The sequence below is a fragment of the Mercenaria mercenaria genome, chromosome 1 (genome assembly GCF_021730395.1).
Source record: "Mercenaria mercenaria strain notata chromosome 1, MADL_Memer_1, whole genome shotgun sequence".
Taxonomy (NCBI): Eukaryota; Metazoa; Mollusca; class Bivalvia; order Venerida; family Veneridae; genus Mercenaria; species Mercenaria mercenaria.
Genome location: NC_069361.1, coordinates 53,037,735 through 53,059,014, shown reverse-complemented (window position 1 = coordinate 53,059,014; position 21,280 = coordinate 53,037,735). Strand labels below are relative to the sequence as shown.

Below are 21,280 nucleotides of genomic sequence, written 5' to 3'. Positions count from 1 at the left end.
TTTCATTATTCAAATACAATAGAGCCATAAATAGGGTTACATCCCCCCCACAAAATCACTTTTCATGTTTCTTTAAATATTAAACTACCTCGTGGTAGGCATAACAAACTAACAACTCGGGTTTTAAATGTCACATACATTTTATTTGTAGAAAGGGGAACATTCCCCCACATCCTTTTTCACCAAAAATCACTTTTCATTTTTCTTTGAATAGTATACAATGTTAGGGTATGCATATAAAATTAATAAAACGAGTTTCAAATAACATAAACAGTAGAACCATAGATAGGGTAACATCCCCCCACTTCCCAATTAACAAAATCACTTTTCATTTTTCACATACAGTAGAGCCATAGATAGGGTAACATCCCCCCACGTCATTTTTAACAAAATCACTTTTCATTTTTCACATACAGTAGAGCTATAGGTAACATCCCCCCATGTCCCTTTTCGCAAAATCACTTTCTTTTTTTCTTTAAATATTGAACAACCTCTTGCCAGGCATAATAAACAAACTACTCAGGTATTAAATGACACATACGCTATAGCCATAGATCGGGGAACATTCCCCCTCGTCCTTTTAACAAAAATCACTTTTAATTTTTCTTATTATAGTATACAACGTCTAGGTGTGCATATAAAATTCAGGAAGCGAATTTCAAATAGTACATACAGTAGAGCCATATTTAAGGGAAGATCCCCCACGTCTCTTCTAACAAAATCATTTCAAAATATATAATATTTAACATCGTAGTATGCATGAAAACCTTACAATTCGAGTTTCAAATGGCATATACAGTACAGCCATACATGGGGAAACATTTTCAGTACAACCAGCTTTCATTTTTCCCTAAATGATGTACAGCGTTATAAAAATACAAAACAAAATGAAAATCTCGGAATTTCAAATGATACATACAGTATAGCCATAGATTGGGGTACATTCCCCCAACGTCCTGTTTAGCAAAATCATTTTCATGTTTTGAAAAATAATATAAAACGCCAGTGGAATGCATAACAAACTACCAACTCGAGTTTCATAAGACACATACAGAATAGCCATAGATAGGGAACACCCCCACGTCCTTTTAAGCACAATCACTTATCATTTTTCCTTTTCCTTATATGATATACAAAATCGTGGTTTGCATAACTATTGTTACCAAAAGTTAAAGCCGTAGAGAGGAGAATTTCCCCCCACATATTCAACAAAATCACTTTCGTGGTATTTTATATGATATATAGCGCCGAAGTATGCATAACAACTAACAAGGAGAGTTTGAAATGGCACATACTGTATAGGCATAGAGAGGGGTACATCTCCTTACGTCCAGTTCAGCAAAATCATTTTCATGTTTTGAAAATAATATACCGGTACATAATAATCACTTTTAATTCATCAACGTCTAGATGTGCAGATATCATTTGAGAGAAAAAATAAATGACGGAATAATCAGCTTACCTCAGAAGACACAAATTTGTTTGGCAACAGCAATCTAATGGTTAATTAGGAAGGTCCGATTTCTTCACCCCCACATATTTGCCAATAAATAGGAAAGACGTTCTGATAACCGGGCTCCTATTATCAGAACCTCTTACCTAGACAAAATTTTACAAGTTTATGATATTTGAATTTACAAACTAAGGTAACATTTGGTGCTTACCAGTTTGTATATAGTTAAGATAAAAGTTTTGAGTACTGTCTTGTAATATGAAAGTAACTGACTAGACATTTTACTTATATAAATTGAACTAAGGGCAACACTCACACAGATATATAAACTTGTCTCCATAGCATTAAATTAGTTTACATTTACATGTAAGACAGACAAAAACACATGATTCAAATAACAGTTAGACAGCGTCTTTTCATGGCCTAATATGACATTTAAAATTGTAGAACCTTTGTGTTTTAGATGAAAATGAAAGGTGAAAAATACCAACATATTATTTAGAACCTAATGTCGTCCAACGTACAAGAATGTTAAGGCAATATGGATTAAACAATTTTTCACTTAACAGCTGGTGATTTTCCTGGCTACACTGGGACAAAAAAAATATATGATGCCATTTACAACATTATGGTGACTATAGATTGAATTACATACTACGTAGACTTTACAACACAAACTTTATTATAGCGACTAAAGATGAAAAACTATCATTGTGACTTTACAACAAAAATAAACAATCTTACATGAAATTATGTATCATGGCAACTTTAAAACAAAAACTTTATTTCTGAGACTTTTGAACAGTTTGAACATGGTGAATTTAAAACAAAAACTATATGATAGCGATTTTATACAAAATATGACATAGTGCTTTATCAAAATCACATAATTATGACTTTTAATAAAAAAAATTATATCATGGTATGGCGACTGTAAATATGAAGATATGAAATATCATGTTGCAACTTTAAAAAGGTCACTTTATGTCAAGAAAAATGTTGGCAATGTTTCGACAAAAGCTATATGTTATTGCGACTACATCACATCTTCCTTAGCAATTTACTAGTTGTGCTGATTTCTTCCTTATCATGTGTAAAGCAGACTTGAAAAATACAGTTAAATCACTGCAATTATATTTGAATCTCAAATATTGCACATCAAGAAAGTCAAATATATTATACCATATGCATATCAGCTGCCACTACTTACACAAAAAATCGGACACGTTTTTGACACTTTCTAAATTATCATCACATTCGTTGTATAATTTGACATCAAATGTATTCTGAATGTTGATCATTTCTTTTACATTTCACTAACAGCCGCGTCTATTATCCTTTGTTTTTTTTACACGAAAACAGAAACATCGCACTAAATGCAGACATAATCTCATCAATTTAGTATTTTGGTATATAACAATTAAAGAATCCTTTCATTTTCGTTGGTCTGTCTGCATGTCTTCTATTTTTGTTTCTGTTTAACTTTCTTCGCTTTCACAAACACCTAGAAAAAATAGAATATTGATGTATTCATTTGAATTCATGATTGATGCATCAACCAATGTTGTCTATCTGATGCCAATTTACCTATAGAAGAGATCGTACTTGTATACCAATCTTTTGTATTTTCTATTTTTAGAACTGATAAGACATTGGTCGGATGGGCATGCCAAACATCCATATTTTGAGGGTAAAAAACTGATGTTTTCTACGGCCTAAACTTTCTTAAAGCACAAATTTTATCAATATTTTTTTAAAGTATTTTCCTATATAACTCATGTAACAAGTGCCCCATGGGTAGCCATTTTAGTATTAAAAAACGAGTCCTCTAACTTGTCTGAAAATAGAGTGATGCTGAAGTAAGTTGTTTCTGGTTACACAAAAGTTCAACTGTTTATTCTGCAAATTCATCAAATAAAGGTATACATGTATAGTTGAACATTAAAATTCAATTCTTAGGAAATAGGATGTAATTTTATAAACCAAAAAACAGAAAATATCCTTAAATGCCAATTCACTCCTTAGTGTATCCTAAACAGAGCTTTTCATCCTTTATATAACAGAGGCCTGTATAAGACCCCAACTGTGGCAGAGATGTTTCCCAAAATGCAAGGAAAGAATTCCCAAAATCATGCCAACAGATTGTTAATATTTTGTTTTAATTTTAGTATTTCCAGAGGAAGTGTTTGTCTGGCATTGAGTTTTTTCGCACTACAGCCTAACAGCGCACAGAACCACATGTGACATAATACAAGTCTAAGCTGTTATGTTCCATGGCCTAAATTCTAGTCAGTGTTTCAGGGGAGATAAATTAACTTGCCTTTTAGTGTTTACCTCTTGTTGATTATTTTCCCAAAATAGACAGTTACCGCGCATTTATAAATTTCCCAATTTAAAAGGCCTAGGCCTCTTACCAATTTCCTGACGAAAAGCACTGCTTAACCTGGGCATTCATTAAATGGGGTATAAAGAGAAAAAAGAAATGAGCAGAACACTAGAAATGAAACAAATGTTTTATAATGCCTACATCATTCCTATTATTGACTACGGTGCGATAATTTGGTGTAATGCTCCCAAAACATACTTTTCAAGAGTATCGGTGTTTCAGAAAAGTATTGCTAGATGGATATTAGCAAAACCTTTGGTATCTTCTTCTTTTGCTATGTTTAAAGAACTGAAATGGCTTTCTGTCGAAAACAGACATAAATTACATATAGCTGTTATGACGTTTAAAGCTCTACATGGTTCAACCCCGGAATATATTACTCAGTTGATTACTGTTTCCGACAACAAGTCATACAACCTAAGATCTAATTCCCAAGGTTTAATTACTCATTTCAGACTCAATTCAGATTATATGAAACAATCTTTCAAATTTTTATCAATGAAAGTGTGGAATTCTATACCAGTTATTATCCGTAATGCAGCGAATGTGAACTCTTTCAAATACAGTTACAAAAAACTTTTATTTGATGAAGTCTGCACTGCATAATCATAATGCTACAGGTGCTCAGATCAAATGTGTTTTTACCTTTTGTTGTTTTTTTATATTGTATTGTTTTAATATGCATTTTTTTTAAAATACTTTGTACCTTGTTGAAGGGCTCATTGTAAATATGTGATTTCATTTGTATCTGCTTATGTGATTGCATAATGAGTTTACCTTCGTAAAATAAAGAAATTATTATTATTATAACAGGTTTACAAAAGCTTGAGGCCGCATTCGTCCTGTCTAATTTTATCATTCATGTTATAGGCATGCACTACAAAATAGTTTTACATTTTGAATGAATAGATATGCAGATGATTTGCTCTGGTTGCTAATCAACCATTCACAAAGGTTTTCTCTGAGAATCGAAATGTCAAGTTATTCTTGATAAAAATGGCCAAAGTGTTAATTAACAGTATACATGTCAATCGTTTAAATGACATCAAAGAAATGATACCTGGTGGTCTTCTAACTCCTTATCCAGCATTTCTGTCAGATGAGGCTTTAGTTTTATTTCTTTGGCAGGACTGCCTTCAGCAACAGTGTTCAAGTATGGTAATAGCCACACTGCTTCATGCGCTGCATACTCTTGTAATTTTGTGTCGTTTGTTGAAATCTTTTCTATTTCGGCTATGAATCGCTGCCACCACCAAAACTGACGATCTTCCATATTGTATTTGTGTTTTAGGATGTTATCTGTGAGTGAATGGGTTATAATTTTGCCGAAGTGTGGAGGAATTAGTATGTCTGGAGTTCCATTTGGAATGTCATCCAATAGCGTAATCTCCGATAATGTCCAATCTTTTGGACTAGAGGACTTGAACTGAAATGAAACTTTGCTGTCTGCCATTTTACAAAATTTGAAATGAAGAGGTTTAGAATGATTTGTAACTTTGTTAATACATGGTTCCAACCACTGCTTTATGTCAAATAATCCTCTCGTTTGTATTGTATTTGGCAGCACATGTAGCAAAGCGGGTAGGGTCTCAGTGTCATTTCTTCGAAGGAGGTCCGCAAGATAAGAGAATTTGGCATCAATATCTTCATGTGTGTGGCCAACCGGTAGGAAAGAAAGATGAATCTAAAATTAAGTAAAAATACGTTCACGTAAGACATAATATACTGCTCTCATACCTTTAAAATCTTCATCCTTTTAAAGCGCAAACTCTTGGGCACTGGAGTGGTCACATTTATTTTAATTTGCCAACATTTGCCACCCTCACATACGCATGTTAAGAATGAGCGCCTAAACGAGAGTTTATGTGAAGACATTTAGAAAATATATTATGTAGCTTTTTGAGTGTTATTTATAACATGGTACTGGTATATGACCGTCCAAACATGGTATCAAATTTTCAAATTATACAGACTTTGAAAGTAAGTGCAGAACTAACTATCTTTACCTCACTAAATACATGTAGACGTACAAGTAATTCACAAAAAGACATCACGTATTTGTTCTTGTTCTCTCTTCCACAATTATCGGCCTGAAGAAACAACACCTCTGGTAAAGTTCCAAGCTGAAACAGAATTAATTTAATTTATAAGATGAATAATACAAACATTTTAATGCAATTAGTTCATTTGGTCGTTAGCTTGTCTATGTGTAAGCATAAGCAATAAACAGGGAGCGGCTAAAAACAGGGATTATAGTAAACTGTCATTATATAGTATATAAACTTTGAGATTTTTTATTTGGTATTCTTTTTTCACGAGGAGATTATTTTCAGAAAAGGAGAAAGTAATTGTTTAGAAATGCATCAGTAAGTTGTGTGATACTATGCAGTTTGAAATTTGTATTTGCAATGTTTCTTATAATTACATGCCAGTTTTTACTTCAGACAAAATCGAATAAAAATATAATGGCACAGACATACCTTTGATTGCGAGTCATGAATGGCACGCAGTAGAGTGTTCATCACAAGATTGGAATCATGGCTGTATTCATTTATGTCGACATAGCATTTAAAAGTACTGCAACCATGGTTTAGAATCCCCTGTACATGAGTCTTCAAAAAGCTGTTTGGATCTACACCCTTAGAAATCATAAACAAACTATCATTACTTGAACAGGCAGATTACTAGCATTCATTTAATTTCGTAATACTAGGTTAGGTATTGATAGTTGAAACCTCAGCAAAAAGTTTATTATACAATAAGACTTTTATTTTCAGTTGTCCATCATAAATAATACTTCTACTGTAATGGTTCCGGCTATTTCAAAATAGAAATTCACACATTATATGAAATGGTTCAGTGGTCTACAATTATACTTTGTAGTCAAATTTTTCAAAGGACCACATCAATGTCAATACAGATGCAAAATGAAATAACATTGAACAGGTAAATAAACAAATTTCTAACAAAACTGACATAAATTCTTAGCGTCAAACCTTCCTTTACCTTTAGCAGTCTGCCCGTAAAATGTGGCAGATTAGTTTTAGACTGGTCCATTCCATCAACAATGAGACTCAAAAAACGTCTAGGATAGTCCTTTGCCTTGTCTTTCTTCTCATAGTAATACCGCCTTTCATTCCTGAAATTCCAAGACATTCACAAATAACATGTGCATTGCTTCACACTTGATGATTTTTGAAGTTTTAATAAGAGCACCAAGTGGTCCTATGTCACTCGACTGAGGAACATCTGAAAAAATCTTGCTAAAAGATTGACCTTGACCTTAAAGCAAGTCATCCAGAACACGCGCTTTGCACGTCGTCTAAGTGTGGTGAACATTTGTGCCAAGTTTCTTTGAAATCCTTCAAGCAGTTCAAGAGTTACAGAGCGGACATGAAACAAACAGATATGACATTTGACCCATAAGTGTTACAAGAAATGTTTCTTATCAAATTTCACACCATTTTCAACTGTATTTTCAAGAAAGATGTCATACCAAACATATTGCCAAGTTTCATTGTGAAATTTCGAGATTTTAGAGAAAAATATACATTTAACAGAAGCCACCCCCTACCCATTTACTGGGCTAAATTTTGGCCCTATGGTCCTTTTGTTGTATATTTTGCTAAATGTTTCACTTGTTTGCATTATTTTTCACTGGGATTCTAAAATATCATTCATTCCGTCATGAATAAGACCCAGAAGGATGCATTTTGTGCATTTTCTGACATTCTGGAGACTAAATATTGGCTTTTCAATCCCAGAAATCGCTGCTGAAATAGGCGCATCTACTCAAAATATGGTCAAAATTCAAAATTTTTCAAATTTCATTATTATTTTACATTGGAAACACCCTTTTATATCATATACAACCGATTTATGACTATTAAGACTAATTGCGGTGTGTTTCGAGAAAAGTCTTATTTCAGCTCTTATAGGTTAAAGGTCAGTAACTCAAATCCTTCTTTGTTTCATATAAAAAACGACAACTTCCGGTCGTCTTTATGTATCTTTAGAGAACATCACTTTTTCCTACACCTATATTTCATGAAAGTTCTATCAAAAATTAACGAAAAAATGAAAAGAAAATAGGGGGTTATGTAGTTCCTAGTGAAATGCCAGTCAGTGTGGTCTGCTACCCTAAAAATGGCGCATATTTACTCTCGTCCGCGCAATAAACACCTACTTCCGGTTTCGATCTGCAAAACCCGCCATGTGGGGTGTATGAACATGAAAATCGTCTCATTTTATGCAGAATGTATTCTAGAGGTGAAAAACGGTGATTAAAGCACTCGTTCTACACGAATTTGCGCAAAAAATGGGAAAATTAGGATCTATTTATTATGGACTTCTTTCGACTACACCACGGAAGCACATTTTCGACCGAATTACTGACCTTATACCTACATTGACCTTGAAGTGACACATCCAAATCATGCCCGCTGCACGTCGTCTCGGTGTGGTGAACATTTGTGTCAGGTTACAGAACGGACAGGAAATTGCTTACGGATGGACGGACACCAGTGTCATAACATAATACGTCCCTTCGGGTGTATACAAATAGATACGACAAACAATGTTCCTGTATTTGAGCTTTAAATTTGGTCTAAATGGTAATGTGTGACCATGATGGTAATGAAGTGTTCAACAAAATAGAAAAAGTGGAAACTTCGCAGGTCGCTCAGCACGACAAAAATGAAAACGTTGCAGGCTCGGTTTGATTGAGCCTGTTCATGGACGGTATTGGAAATGCATGCTACCGTCCACGCCCTCTATATCAAACAGTATAGACAAGATATGGAATGATATGAGAAACTTAACACATATCTATGTCCAAAAAGGGCTATTCTTAGTAAAGGCTCTAGGCTTAGTTAGGAAGTCTTGCCTACATAATGTAGACTACGATGGTAAACAAGTTTCAAAGCCAAACACGTTAGCCAAAATATGGACTGGTATGAAATAATTAAAATTCTATCACAAATTAACGAATAAACTCATTTCTAAATCCAAAAAGGAACAAAATTCAGCCAAAATTGTTAACAGAGTTAAGTTCTCTTGCCTACATATGGAAATCATGGTGATGAACAATTGTTCAAAGTTTCAAAGCCACATGTTAAACAGTTCTGACAAAACGCTGACTTGTACGAAAAACTAAACCAATTTCAAAGTCCAAAAATGGACATAATTCAGCCAAAATAGTTTTCACAATTATGTACTCTTGTCTATAGATGGACATTATCATGAAAAGCCAGTGCAGTTCAAAGTTAAAAAGCCATATGTCAAATAGTTTTGAGAAAATATGCACTTGTTCAAAAATGGAACAAATTTCCAAGTCCTGAAAGGGCCTTACTTAAGCCAAAATAGTTGACAGAGTTATTTCCTCTTGCCTACAGATAGAGACTGTTATGACAAACAAGTGATAAAAGTTTCAAAGCAATACGCCAAACACTTTACACAAATTTGAACTGGTACGAAAAACTAAACCAAGATTTCTAAGTCAAAAAGGGGCCATAATACAGCCAGAAGTCTTGATGGAGTAACGAACTCGTGCCTATAACTGCACATGGTGATGGTTAAACAAGTGTTGGAAGTTTCAAAGCTTTATCTTTAAAGACTTTGTCAAAATGTGGACTGGTATGAAAATTTAACCAAGGTGTGACGCCGACGCAGACGCTTACTCTGACACCGTGGTGAGTAGAAGAGCTCTACTTATTCTTTGAATAGTTGAGGTAAAAACTAATATATCAGAATACTAAAACTTACATTTGTCTTTCATTGTGAACAGCAACCATACTTTTTAACTTGGTTCTTGATTCTGGGTCTCTTGTTTTTTCCAGCTCCCTCTCCAGATGAACGCATGTGTTACATTTCGAAAACGAATTGGTCTACAAAAACAAACATTAAAGTTAAAAAATGATCAATTCTATAAACTAGATGATGCTTTTCTACAAAAGTGCATGTTTCCTTCCGTGCTTAGTAGTTATAGGGAATAAGTTGAAAACGGACAGGAGCAAAAGTCAAATGGATTCTGACGGTTAGCTCCAATGGGGATCATCTACTTTGCATGGCAAATCATCCAAGAGTTTCAACGACCTGGCCTTAGTGGTCCTCACGCTATGAAATGGAAATGGTTTTCCCAGTTCAGGCCCCTGTAGCCTTGACCTTTCATTGAGTCATTTCAGTAAAGAAAATATTATTTTTGTAAAACATTATAGTATGCACTTAACTTCTATCTTTGCCAGCTAATTTGAGTTCTTTGAAGCATGAGAACCATACAAACAATAATACAAACATTTTGTGCAGGAGTAGTACTGTAAACACAGAACTGTAAAATTTAGTAGAAAATTATTAGGCAGAGTGCACCCTCTACAAATTTGTCATTATAGTCTATGCTGATTCATTGTTTTAATAAAGACATAAAACCAACCTGTTTGATTTTGAGATTTTTCTTCCTATTCCATATGTTATAGAATAGAGACTTGCTGACAGGATATTTAAACTGATCGGTCATCTCATTCTTGTACAAGTTATATATGTCAATTTTCCGTGTCCGGTATGGCAGCATTAAGACCCCAGTATCAGGCATTCTGTCTGCATGATAAAAGGCATAACAGTCTAACCATGTGTCGGCCAGATTCCTTGATTCAGAATATGATCTGGTATATCTTACACTGGCAGACTGTTTACCCTGTTGAGCCTTCTTGAGATACTTATAATAAAAGTTCTTATCTATTCTGTATAATTTGCGAAAACAAGTACCGCACACCTTCTTTCCTCCCTCAATCACGAAAGACAACCACTTCACTCTGCCTGAACTGTCTACACTTTCAACCACTTTGTCCATGAACCATTCTACTCTATTTTCAAAAGGTTTTGTCCAAAATTTATTCCTCATTCTTGAAATATCATCTTCTGTCACACGCTTCGTGCATTGTTTTGAACAACTGAATGTTACAACTTTTTTTGTTGTTTGGAGTGCCTTGGAGTGTAAGACTGATTTTTTTCTTCTTAGGGTAGGTGCTGGTAATTTGAAATTATTCAGAGCATCTTCAAAACTAGAGTTGTTAATGCTGACATCTCGATCTGATGTTTCATACTCGTTCTCAACATAAGATGGTTCCTATAAAACACAAATGTAAATAAGGACTGGTACAGGAACTATTAAACAGCATTGTCAATTGAATGAATACGGAAGTTGAAGAGGGGAATAATTCTGTACAAATGCAAAGTAGAGTTATGAAATGTGTGCACTACATTGTCATATCATGACAGTGGAATAGTGTGTGAAGTCTCAAGAGAGTCAGGATGACCCTAGGCCACTCACCTGATTAACACATCATAACAGTGTAAACATGTTTTCCCTTGTTTTACCACTGACAAATAACCACTTTGCATTAACATTGGACAAAAAAGGTATCTTCTGGAGTGTAAACCAGCACTTTCTTTGATTTGACCTAGTGACCATGTTTTTGACCCTAATTGACCCAGATTCAGACATGTCCAAAATTTAATGAAAACCACAATTCTGATAAAGTTTCAAGAAAATCGGAGTAAAAATGTGGCCTCTAATGAGTATACAACATATTCCTTTGATTTAACAAAATGACCTAGTTTTTGACCCCACGCAAGTCAGATTCAAAATCATTTATAATTCATGTTGTTGTTTTTTTTTTTCACATTAAGTGTAGTTCCGTACTAAATATTGAATTAAAACAGTGAAAATATCAATTTCATTTTACAGGTACATTTGTAATTTTAAGTATTTTCCAATTTAGCAGAAAATTAAACATTCATCTTTAATACTAAAACAATAATGCATTAAAACTTAAAAATACTGCAGTTTACTATTCATGGTACCTTTACATTTCTATTTGTTCCATCGATCAGTGGTTTTCGTGGAGTGGATGTGGAAAGTGGTGAGTGAAATTCCTATAATAATGAAAAAAGACAGTTTTAATATATAATACAAACAACAACAACAAAACTATTTTGGCTCTACCGGCACAAAATATATGAAGAGTTTGCTACTAAACCCCACATCCCTGTCCACAGAACTTCTATTATTAAAAAATAGTTTGATTCAAATAAAACACAGTTGTTCCACATCATCTGTTTCTTAGTATGATACAAGGTGCAGTCAATATTCTTGCCCAAACATTTCATAAATCATGCCCTTTTTAAATTTCAAATTAAAGTTTTGATGCACTGCTTTTTCACTGTATATCCAGCAAATCATTTTGCGAAACAGTTTAATAATTTGGCTCTAATAGTTTTTTAAAATATAAATCTAGCCTCTAAAGTGCAGTTGCTTTTTTGTAAATGTATGCATTATATAATTTTTTATCATTATCGTTTCCGCTGATGGAGTTTTTGATGCGCGCAAAGAATGAGAGTGAATCCTTAAACAATATGATAATATAAGATTGATGATTGTAGTTGCAGTTATGCCGACTATAATCAAGCTAAATGCTAGCAATTATATGCCCTCAGTGAGAAAATATTTAACACTTTGGTGTGAGCAGGAAAGAAATATAGTACAATTTTGCCTTTTCCAGACTGGATGTACAAGAAACTTGCTACTGACCGACCGCAAGTAATTACAACAGTCAATAAATCAGACAATTAATGTCAATCACCTGCAGTGATATAGCTTATAAATAAAATCAACTGAATCTTTGACTTTCAGGAACTTGTTTTACCCAATAGCTCAGCGACTTTGTAGCACGAATATCACTGGTCAGTGAAATAGCCATCAACTGATAAGTCCCGCCTTCGCAGTATCTGTTGCGGTCGTACACTCTTAGTTAACTAACTAGATACTCCTACCAAAATGTCTGACAGTTTTAGTTCCCTGGCATGAAATTCAATAGCATCTTTAGATTTACGTAAGAATTATCTAAGGTAGTTCTGCACGTTTGATAAACTGGAAGTGATGGCGTAACGTCATTTATCCGGAAAACGTGGAATAAAACCTGGATTCGGTGTACGATAATGAAGAATCATTTTATGAATTAATAACAACCTATGAGCATATTTATTTAAATGGCACTATTATTGTCTTTCTAAAGTTAATACATAATATTAAAACATCTAACGCTGTAAAATTTCATAATAATGTCTCAAAATTAACGGTTAAAGTGCGGTTCACATTCATCATGTTCAAATATCTTAACATTGAGCACACTGACCTTAACATTTGGCTTCACAACATTATAGGCCATATGACTATTCATAAGTGTGGAAAGTTTACTTAAATTCTAGATTGCAGAAAAAATCTATTCACGAAAATGTACTGAAAGTTATGATTTTCCCATAGACTTCAATTATGAAAAAATTGCGTGAGGTCTAAATCTTTTCAAATCAGTCTACGAGCAAAAATAGACCAGTTTCCCATTCGGCGAATTTAGCATTCTCGGGGTTTCTCGCCAAATCCCGCATTTTCAAAACGAGGCGCAGACTGCCAGATCAGAACAAAGTGATGATGATAATGAAGCGATAGGATGTTGCTTGACAAAATAATTTACTCTTCCTACAGAAAAGTCATTGTTCTTGAAATCCTTAAAAGACAATAAAGAAGAAATCTTAAATGTAAATTTTTAATTTGGTCAAAATTGATAGATCTGAACTACATAAGTTAGACACAGTGCCACTGCTGTTTTTCAAAATAGGTAGTTGATATTCAAAACTTTAATCCTCTATTCTTTAGACTAATTTAAAAATAATAAGATTTTACAAGGAAAAGGCGCTAAAATGCTTTCAGTCCATCACAGCCTTTTCAGTTGCTATAAATTTGTGTCTATTAGATATTTTTACAAAGCTTTTTATCGGGTTTTTTTATCATTTTTAATACTTATGCTCAGTTTTGTATATACCAGATTACGCAGCAAATTACTATTGTTCTAGTTATCCTCGATTTATGGAACCAGGTTTTGGGTTTCTGACATTTAATTCTAACTCAGTGACTGGAATTTGAATTAAAGTAAAATGAAGTTGAAATATCACTTTTCAATAAATGCAAAGATATCGGATTATAACCAGCATTTCGTCATGTCAGTGCAGTAACTCAATAAGTGTATATGTATTATAGGCACTTATTGAGTTATTGCGCTGACATGACGATTTAGTAGCTTTTCAACCGACATGTCCATTTTATTCAGCATGAAAGAACTATGACACTGGGTTTATTCTCAACTGATCCCCTCACTTTAGCTGACAAAACTATTCACTTTTATATACAGCTGCAAGTAAAATATTGTTGTGCCTTGGTGGTGTAGTCTACATTTTGGCAATTCTTTGTATCAGTTGTGCGAAAATGTAAAAGAAAGAAAGTTTTATTTCGCATAACTGCAAAATATTCTAGGTTGTTGAGAATCTAAATGCAAGCACTTAACTGACTACATATAGCGTAATAAAGTTAATAATTTGATATTTTATTAGTATGTTACAATTTTCTGAGTGCAGATGCATCTAAACATAGCTTTTACCACATTTTTGGCTATTTTATATACTGCCTGAATTTTCTTCTACAAACTCATCGCCTAGACTCGCTTAATCGCCTTATTGACTTTTACTGTTTAGTTATTATAATTACTTACAAATGAAAGTACTTTTAAAAGAGGCATACATCTGGAGACATTTTCCAGCTTTAAATAAATATTTGCAAATTGGTCACAGTAATCAGAAAACCAACCTGATGTCAATCAAGAAGGACCGTCCCCACATGCTGTCAAGATCTTTATCATAATCGAGCACAAAAAGAGAATTAATTGAATGATTATGTATATAATACCAAATTACATTATTGAGCTCTGACTGTCCTTTTAATCATTTAATCAAATACATGTTCTCATTGTTTGTATTAGCTGTTTATTGCGAATTTTAAGCTTTTACTTTGGCTGAAAATATAATGAATATATATAGAAAAAAAGTTTTTATTCATTTCATTATTGAACCAACTGGCAGGAAATGTTGAAGAAGTCTTTAAAAAAATAAAACCAAGAATAAAATTCAATTTTGTCCGATATTTTATTAGAAAGAACGGTTATTACAATATATCAATATGTCCACCGGCAGTCTGCGCCTCGTTTTGGATAACAATGTGCAGATAACTCTGCATGTAACCACGGAATGGGAAAAGGGTCTATTCAAGCACACGACCCTATCTTTTTTATTTGCTGATTTTCCAGGTATAATCTGTAGTTTTGAAGAATAAAAGTTTAATCATATGCTACACTGTAGAACAATTTTTGATCCGAACGTACAGAACTACCTTTAAGCTCACATATTTAGATAATTTAACAGCATGAAGTTAGTAATTTATTGACGCTTACTCTATGATTGTTGCAAAAAATCTGTTTAATTACAATTTACATTTATATATTTCGAACACAGGCATTTTAAGCAAATGCCTCATTCATTTTGATAATTGACGTAAGCAAAAAAAAAGTGCAGGACATAAAACAGCACTTTTTACCAAGATATTTCACTGAGGCGAGATCGTTACGTTTGATTTTGTTTGTTGTTTTAGGTTTAACACCGTTTCTCAACAGTATTTCAGTCATGAGTCACCCTTTCTTGCTATTTTTTTTTTTTCAGATTTTTTTTATTGTAAATTTAAGAGATATTAAAGCACTGAAGCACTAAGGTTTCGATTGCCGCTGGAAGCTCAACAAAATTGGATTTGTTTTGAATTCAAATACAGATTATGATCTACATGAAGTTTTATGAATACATTTCACAACTTCTCTTATCTGGATTTTAGCTATAGAAAATGTAAAAAGATTATATATGTCCATTAAGTCATTTCGAGCTATGCTCAAATTAAAAAAATCCCTGCTTTGTAGTAATATATAAGTATTATTATATAAAATACTAGAAAGTGAGCACTGGAAATAACAGTACTAGTGGTCAGTAATTTATTTAAGATAAGATCAAATAGCAGGCAATTAATGTGATGATGTTGGTCAGCACAACTGGTGTTGGAATTTAATGGAATATTAACAGATTGTTTGTCTAGCTGATAAGCCCCTACTTGATTAAGCAACCCTCTCTGACATTTTGGTAGGCGTGTAGAGGGTTTTTAATCGAACATCCCATGATCATCCTGTGAATTCAGCCGAAGATGCAACTGCAGGGTACGGATTTCGGCATATTTAACTGCATTCGTAGGGTTGTATTATAATATAAATAGCTTAATTCCCAATTAAAATCTTCATTCTTGATGAATAGTAAACGTCCAGCCGCAGAATCACTCTCAAGCGAAAGCACTAAAATATAGGCCCATGTTTCCGGCGCAATCATATTAAGCTCGCTTTGATTACCTACCATAATCTTTGCTACGTGACATTATTTGCAAATCTCATTGCTTGATAACGTTTTAGATATTGAATTGAGAAGAAAGATTTATTATACGAAAGTGTTGCTAAAGAAAGTGTCATTTTTTCACTCTATCAGACTTTGTTTTGTGAAATGATAAAATGATAAATAATAATAATAATAGCCTCATTTAAAGCATGGCCTATATCAGGTCTATACGATACGACATACTACATATTATATCACACTAACAAGTGTGTGAAGTTAGCTTAGAGAGCGGCAATCGACATTCAGCTCGACATTCGATTTTCGAGCTGACTCAAAATTCAGCTCGACATTCAACTTTTATACTGTTTTGAATGTCGATCCAAATATCAAGCTGGCTCAACATTCTGCTCGACATAAAAATTTGGCAAAAATATTTCGAGCCGTTTTTCCGTTAATTAGACAAGTGTGCCATTTTTTCTAAAAATCTAAAAAATTGAGAATGTCGTTTTTCTTCATTTTTTTCATAATTTTGAAAATAAAAGTGACAAATATTGTCTAGCGCCGTAGACCTTTGTATATCACACATAAAGATGTAAGTTTCGTTGCTGTAATTAGAAAAATAAACAAATGAGAGAAAATAAACCGATTTTTATCGCTTTTTAACGTGGCGCCAAAACAGACGTGCATGGTAATGTTTGCGACGTCATAGCTAAAACGTGTCACTAGTAACCAAGAAAACAGTTACACATTCACGCCGGGGATAACTTCGACTTTGATATGATATCAAAATCATATGCGGGTTGTAAAAAAAATACAAAGTGCTATTCCACCTTAAGCTCATTTTTGGTGTACATAAACATAACTGACGTTTTCTCCGCATTTTACCATTTTGACGTAACAGGGATGACTTGGGGTGTTTGGGTTACAGTTTTCATAAATCATTTCGTTCCGATATTTAAAAAAGAATCATATAGATGTGCATATGGTGCTTATTCCATCAAATTATTCATCGGACAGTGAATTATGTTGGAATGTTCGGATCGATTTTAGTGCGTATACGCTATTAAGTTTTGAAGTGTAACGTCGATTTTACATTAATTTCACGGCTGTGACATTTCGGCTAGATTTTGCAATTTTCACCGCTCGTGATAAAAAAATGTTATTCAACGTAGGACTTATGCATATCAATTTGCAGACAATTGTATCTAGTTTCAGACTTTGTAAACAAATACATATTTCACCTTAATATTTCGTCGCGTAACAACTTCGTTATTTTATTTTATTTATTTATTTTTTATTTTTGACACGTATGACAACGAGGCTAGATTAAAGTATACATACATTAAACGCAAATAATCAAAGTCAAAACAGGACAAAAACTTAATTATTCAAAAGGAGAATATATTTTTTTTTTTCAAAATAAATACTACAGAAAACATACAATAGTTAAGGTAAATACAGATGTATTAAGAAATCCGTTAGCCTCCGATTGTTACATGAAGTCTTGAACAGTTAATTATCGAAATGACGTCGAATATAGTAGTTGTCACGTCACCGAGTCTTCTTACTTGACGGAATGACGGGAAAAAATAATTTTATAGATTTAACAAGTCGCTAAGTAATGCGCATTGGTAAATTTTGTTACATCTTACATGACGTTTCTGTGTTGTTTTTCCCATCATTTATGTCGAAATAAATTTTTACTAATTATTAACCGTAAGTGCGATCACATTTACTAACATGGCGATTGTTTTGCCTTTCTGGTGATATAAGACTATAAACAACAGTATTTCTAAAACGGATTTCATGAAACATTGAAATGTAAGAAACTTACAAATTCCGATAACCGCCAACAACGTACGCAATGTCTTGCATTTTTCAATGTAGGCCGAATGTCGACTTTGCTAGACTTACGGCTAAAATGTTTAAGTTGATTAACATATGATTAAGCGTATGATCCAAGTAGCATTCACCCAGTCATGAAATGACCACGAGAAAAATATTCAGACAATGATTTGAAAATCTGAAAGGACTTAACAAATTAAGACTCCGTAAATACTACATGTATAAAACACTTCATTGAGTCAAATGATTGCAAGACTTTTCCTACTTACTGTGATGTCTGGAGTAAAGGCTAAAATATCGCTTTCTTCAATTCTATGTTCATTATGGGTACCAGCTCTGGTTAATACATCGCCAGTCTCTTTTGTGAATCCACTGTTGTCTCCTTGCCTGGCTTGACTGCTCTCTTCATTCTAAAACAAAATAATACTCATAATTGAATGTTATTTCTGACTGTATCTAAAAAGAACCATTACACTTTAGTTTTCATCGCCTGTAATAAGCAATTCAAAAGGAGGATTATTGTTTGGTTATTTCGTTCAAAATGGAGGATAGCAAAGGACTGAATTTAATTTTGTTCCAACAGTTCAAGCATAGCATTATTTTTTCTTCACATTTTGAGATTTCAAATATATTCTTTATGGCAAATAGGTTTCAAAGAATTTTTTTGTCAAAAAACTTATAACATTTACTATTTGTTGTTTTATGTTCTGATTCTTGTTTTTAAGAGATCTATGTTTTAGCGAATAAAGATGAGAATTTCATAATAGATGATAGGATTAATTATATTAAATATTAAATGAAAGTTTACTTACGTTTCCGGTACAAACGGATGTAACCACGTCATAATGACATTCATCCTTGTGGTGAAGATAAATCGCACCGTCAACCTTAGTTCTCCGTTGGCCGGGTTGAAGATGACCCAGTCATAATTATTGCCATATTTTGTGTAGACATAAAAATCTTGCAGCAGCTAAAATCTCCGTGTCTGTTCCCCACACTTGATTTTCCTGCATTTTTGAATCTTGCAAGTAATTTCCATACGGTACAATGTTTTTTCCATGTTTGTCAAAGGACAAGTAAGATACAATAACATTTCTTATATACCCATGATACTCCTCATCTCCACACAAAGATTAAGACAAAGCCCTAAACAGACAATTTCCGTCACCTTTAATCATATGTGTACACGACGGAGGTCCTAAAAACACTCCAGTAATATCAGATTGTTCTGCAACACAAACGAGTCCAAGACTGTCACACAAGATAGTCTTTTCATTACACGAAAGGGGTTTAAAGCTCCTCATTTTAAAATCTACATTCACACTTTAATACATTTTGTTAATATTATTATCACGAAAGTTACCTGGTTACAGGATAGATATATGAATGTTTCGTATACTAATCAAATGCTGTATTTATACCATGTCCAATCCTATTTGTTTTCTACCAAGACAACTCAGCCTAAGCGATTTCTTTTCACAACTGAACTTTCAGTTCAAAGACTAATAAATCTTTTAACAGGAGCGTGGCACTAATTTTGTGTTTGTTCAGTTACACTGGAAATGATTTCAACGTGAGAAAATTCAACAACGGAAGAGCAGGTCAAAATGAAGCTATTCAAACAGAAAGATTTAGAATCTTAAAGATTAATGGGGTATTCAAACAGCATGACTCACGACTTGATGTTTAGACAATAATTGCAATAATTGCTATTGTTTTATCAAGCTTATCAACATTTACTCCTTCTGAAATGTGAGTATATTTACTGCAAAATGCAAGCTATTGAAAGAAGAATTTCTATAAATTATTTATATGTTCATAATTGTACAACTTACAATAATAATAAATGTATTTCATGCGTTTAATAATTGAATAACTTAAAAATTATAATAAAGATAAAACGACTGTAGCTAAATATATAAACTGCAAAGACGTAATACTTGAAATCAAATTACAAGTAACATTGATTATACACGATAGAGGAATGCCTCGTTTTAACTTAGAATTTTTTGTTTAAAGTTTGATGAAGATTTGACTAGCAAATTAAGTCAGTCAGGCACTGTGAAAAGCCGAGCGCACTGTCATCAGGCAGCTTTTGTTTCTATTAGAAACTTAATTATTTGTTTTTAGCAAAATCCTAGGATGAACTTCTCGTATGATTGAATCAGTCTAGACTCTTTTAACGTACACTTATCAAATGTATAAATTTAACAGATTTATTAAAAAAAAGTAGTTATTCATATATTTATAAAAAAATTCCACTGAATACTTTGCCTTGTTTGTTTAATAATATTTTATATTTTCTTATATGCATACATCAAATTTGATGCATACTTTCTTATATGCACACATCAAATTTGATACAAACATTAAATCAAATACATATAAATGGGTTGGGCCAAAAGTTATTCCTAGAACCAATGTTATGAATTTGAAGTGTTCAAGTACAGTGCAACCTCTCTAGAGCAGCCCTCTCTATGGCGAAAACCTCTCCTCAACACCATCATCAGAATTTCCTGTAGCTGAAATTTACTATCAATATAACCTCTATAGAGCAACAACCTCTCATAAGAGGCCAATATCTGCATCTCCCAAAGGGTGTTGCTCTGCAGAGGTTGCACTGTATTGAATGATACACCACACTATATAAGGATGTTTAAATCACTATATAATAACTATTCTTAAGTATGTGTAAATGTGTGTGTTTTTTATGAATGCATTGAATGTTTGTAGTATCTTAATTACTTTTTGTCGAAAATTAGACATAGTCGCCCAAATGACTGTCCGATGTATGTGCGTGCGTCCGTGCTTGCCTGCATCCCTCCGAGCCCACAGTTGTATACTTAGAGGTGTGTATGACCACATTCGTAACAGATCGCATTTGTAACAGATTTCGTACGTATGCGATCGCATTCGTAACAGGTAAAATCTGTTACGAATGTGTTTGTCCAACATGGGGGTTGACATAAGAAGCACATGTATCATGTTGAGTTTTATACTGCACATGTTCAATCAGTTGGTTGTCATCGCAACATCATTAAATAACTGCCATAAGAACCATCACAAGTTAGCGTCGTCGTCGTTGACGTCAATGACGCCATGAAATTATTTGAGCCGCATCATGAGAAAATTGGCCTTCGGGAATCTTCTAGGCTTTGCAACCAGTGTGGGCCCTGATCAGCTTGCGCATCCGCGCAGTCTGATCATGACCCACACTGTTCGCTGTTATTTCAAAGAAGGCTTATTCTACCCGAATATGAGATTTTCTGACCCTAGTTCAGATGCATAAATGC

At 33.5% G+C, this 21,280-nt stretch overlaps 2 protein-coding genes across 3 annotated transcripts in view; both read right to left on the bottom strand.

Moving 5' to 3' along the window:
- Window positions 1-21,280, bottom strand: part of LOC123555714 (uncharacterized) — an 80,925-nt gene that overhangs the window by 5,428 nt on the left and 54,217 nt on the right. The gene's annotated exons all lie outside the window — the stretch shown is intronic.
- Window positions 1,862-19,296, bottom strand: LOC123534087 (uncharacterized). 2 transcript variants are annotated; one of them, XM_053547815.1, is made up of 10 exons: window positions 18,800-19,296; window positions 18,257-18,397; window positions 11,697-11,768; window positions 10,267-10,959; window positions 9,603-9,724; window positions 6,846-6,978; window positions 6,320-6,478; window positions 5,846-5,962; window positions 4,900-5,523; window positions 1,862-2,957 (listed from the first exon to the last, which is right to left on the bottom strand). In XM_053547815.1, the coding sequence occupies exons 4-10, from the start codon at window positions 10,732-10,734 to the stop codon at window positions 2,916-2,918; spliced, it is 1,665 nt and encodes a 554-aa protein (XP_053403790.1). In that variant the 5' UTR covers window positions 10,735-10,959; window positions 11,697-11,768; window positions 18,257-18,397; window positions 18,800-19,296; the 3' UTR covers window positions 1,862-2,915. The 2 variants fall into 2 exon arrangements, with proteins under 2 accessions (XP_053403790.1, XP_053403787.1); XM_053547812.1 differs by lacking the exon at window positions 18,257-18,397.

Bases quoted from the DNA above. Each gene is read 5' to 3' on its own strand.
- LOC123534087 (XM_053547815.1), bottom strand. From the start codon at position 10,734: ATGAGGAATAAATTTTGGACAAAACCTTTTGAAAATAGAGTAGAATGG. The intron at 6,979-9,602 runs GTAAGTTTTAGT...TTGGAATTTCAG, and splicing joins GTTCACAATGAAAGACAAAT to GAATGAAAGGCGGTATTACT. The intron at 5,963-6,319 runs GTATGTCTGTGC...ATTCTGTTTCAG, and splicing joins TTCATGACTCGCAATCAAAG to CTTGGAACTTTACCAGAGGT.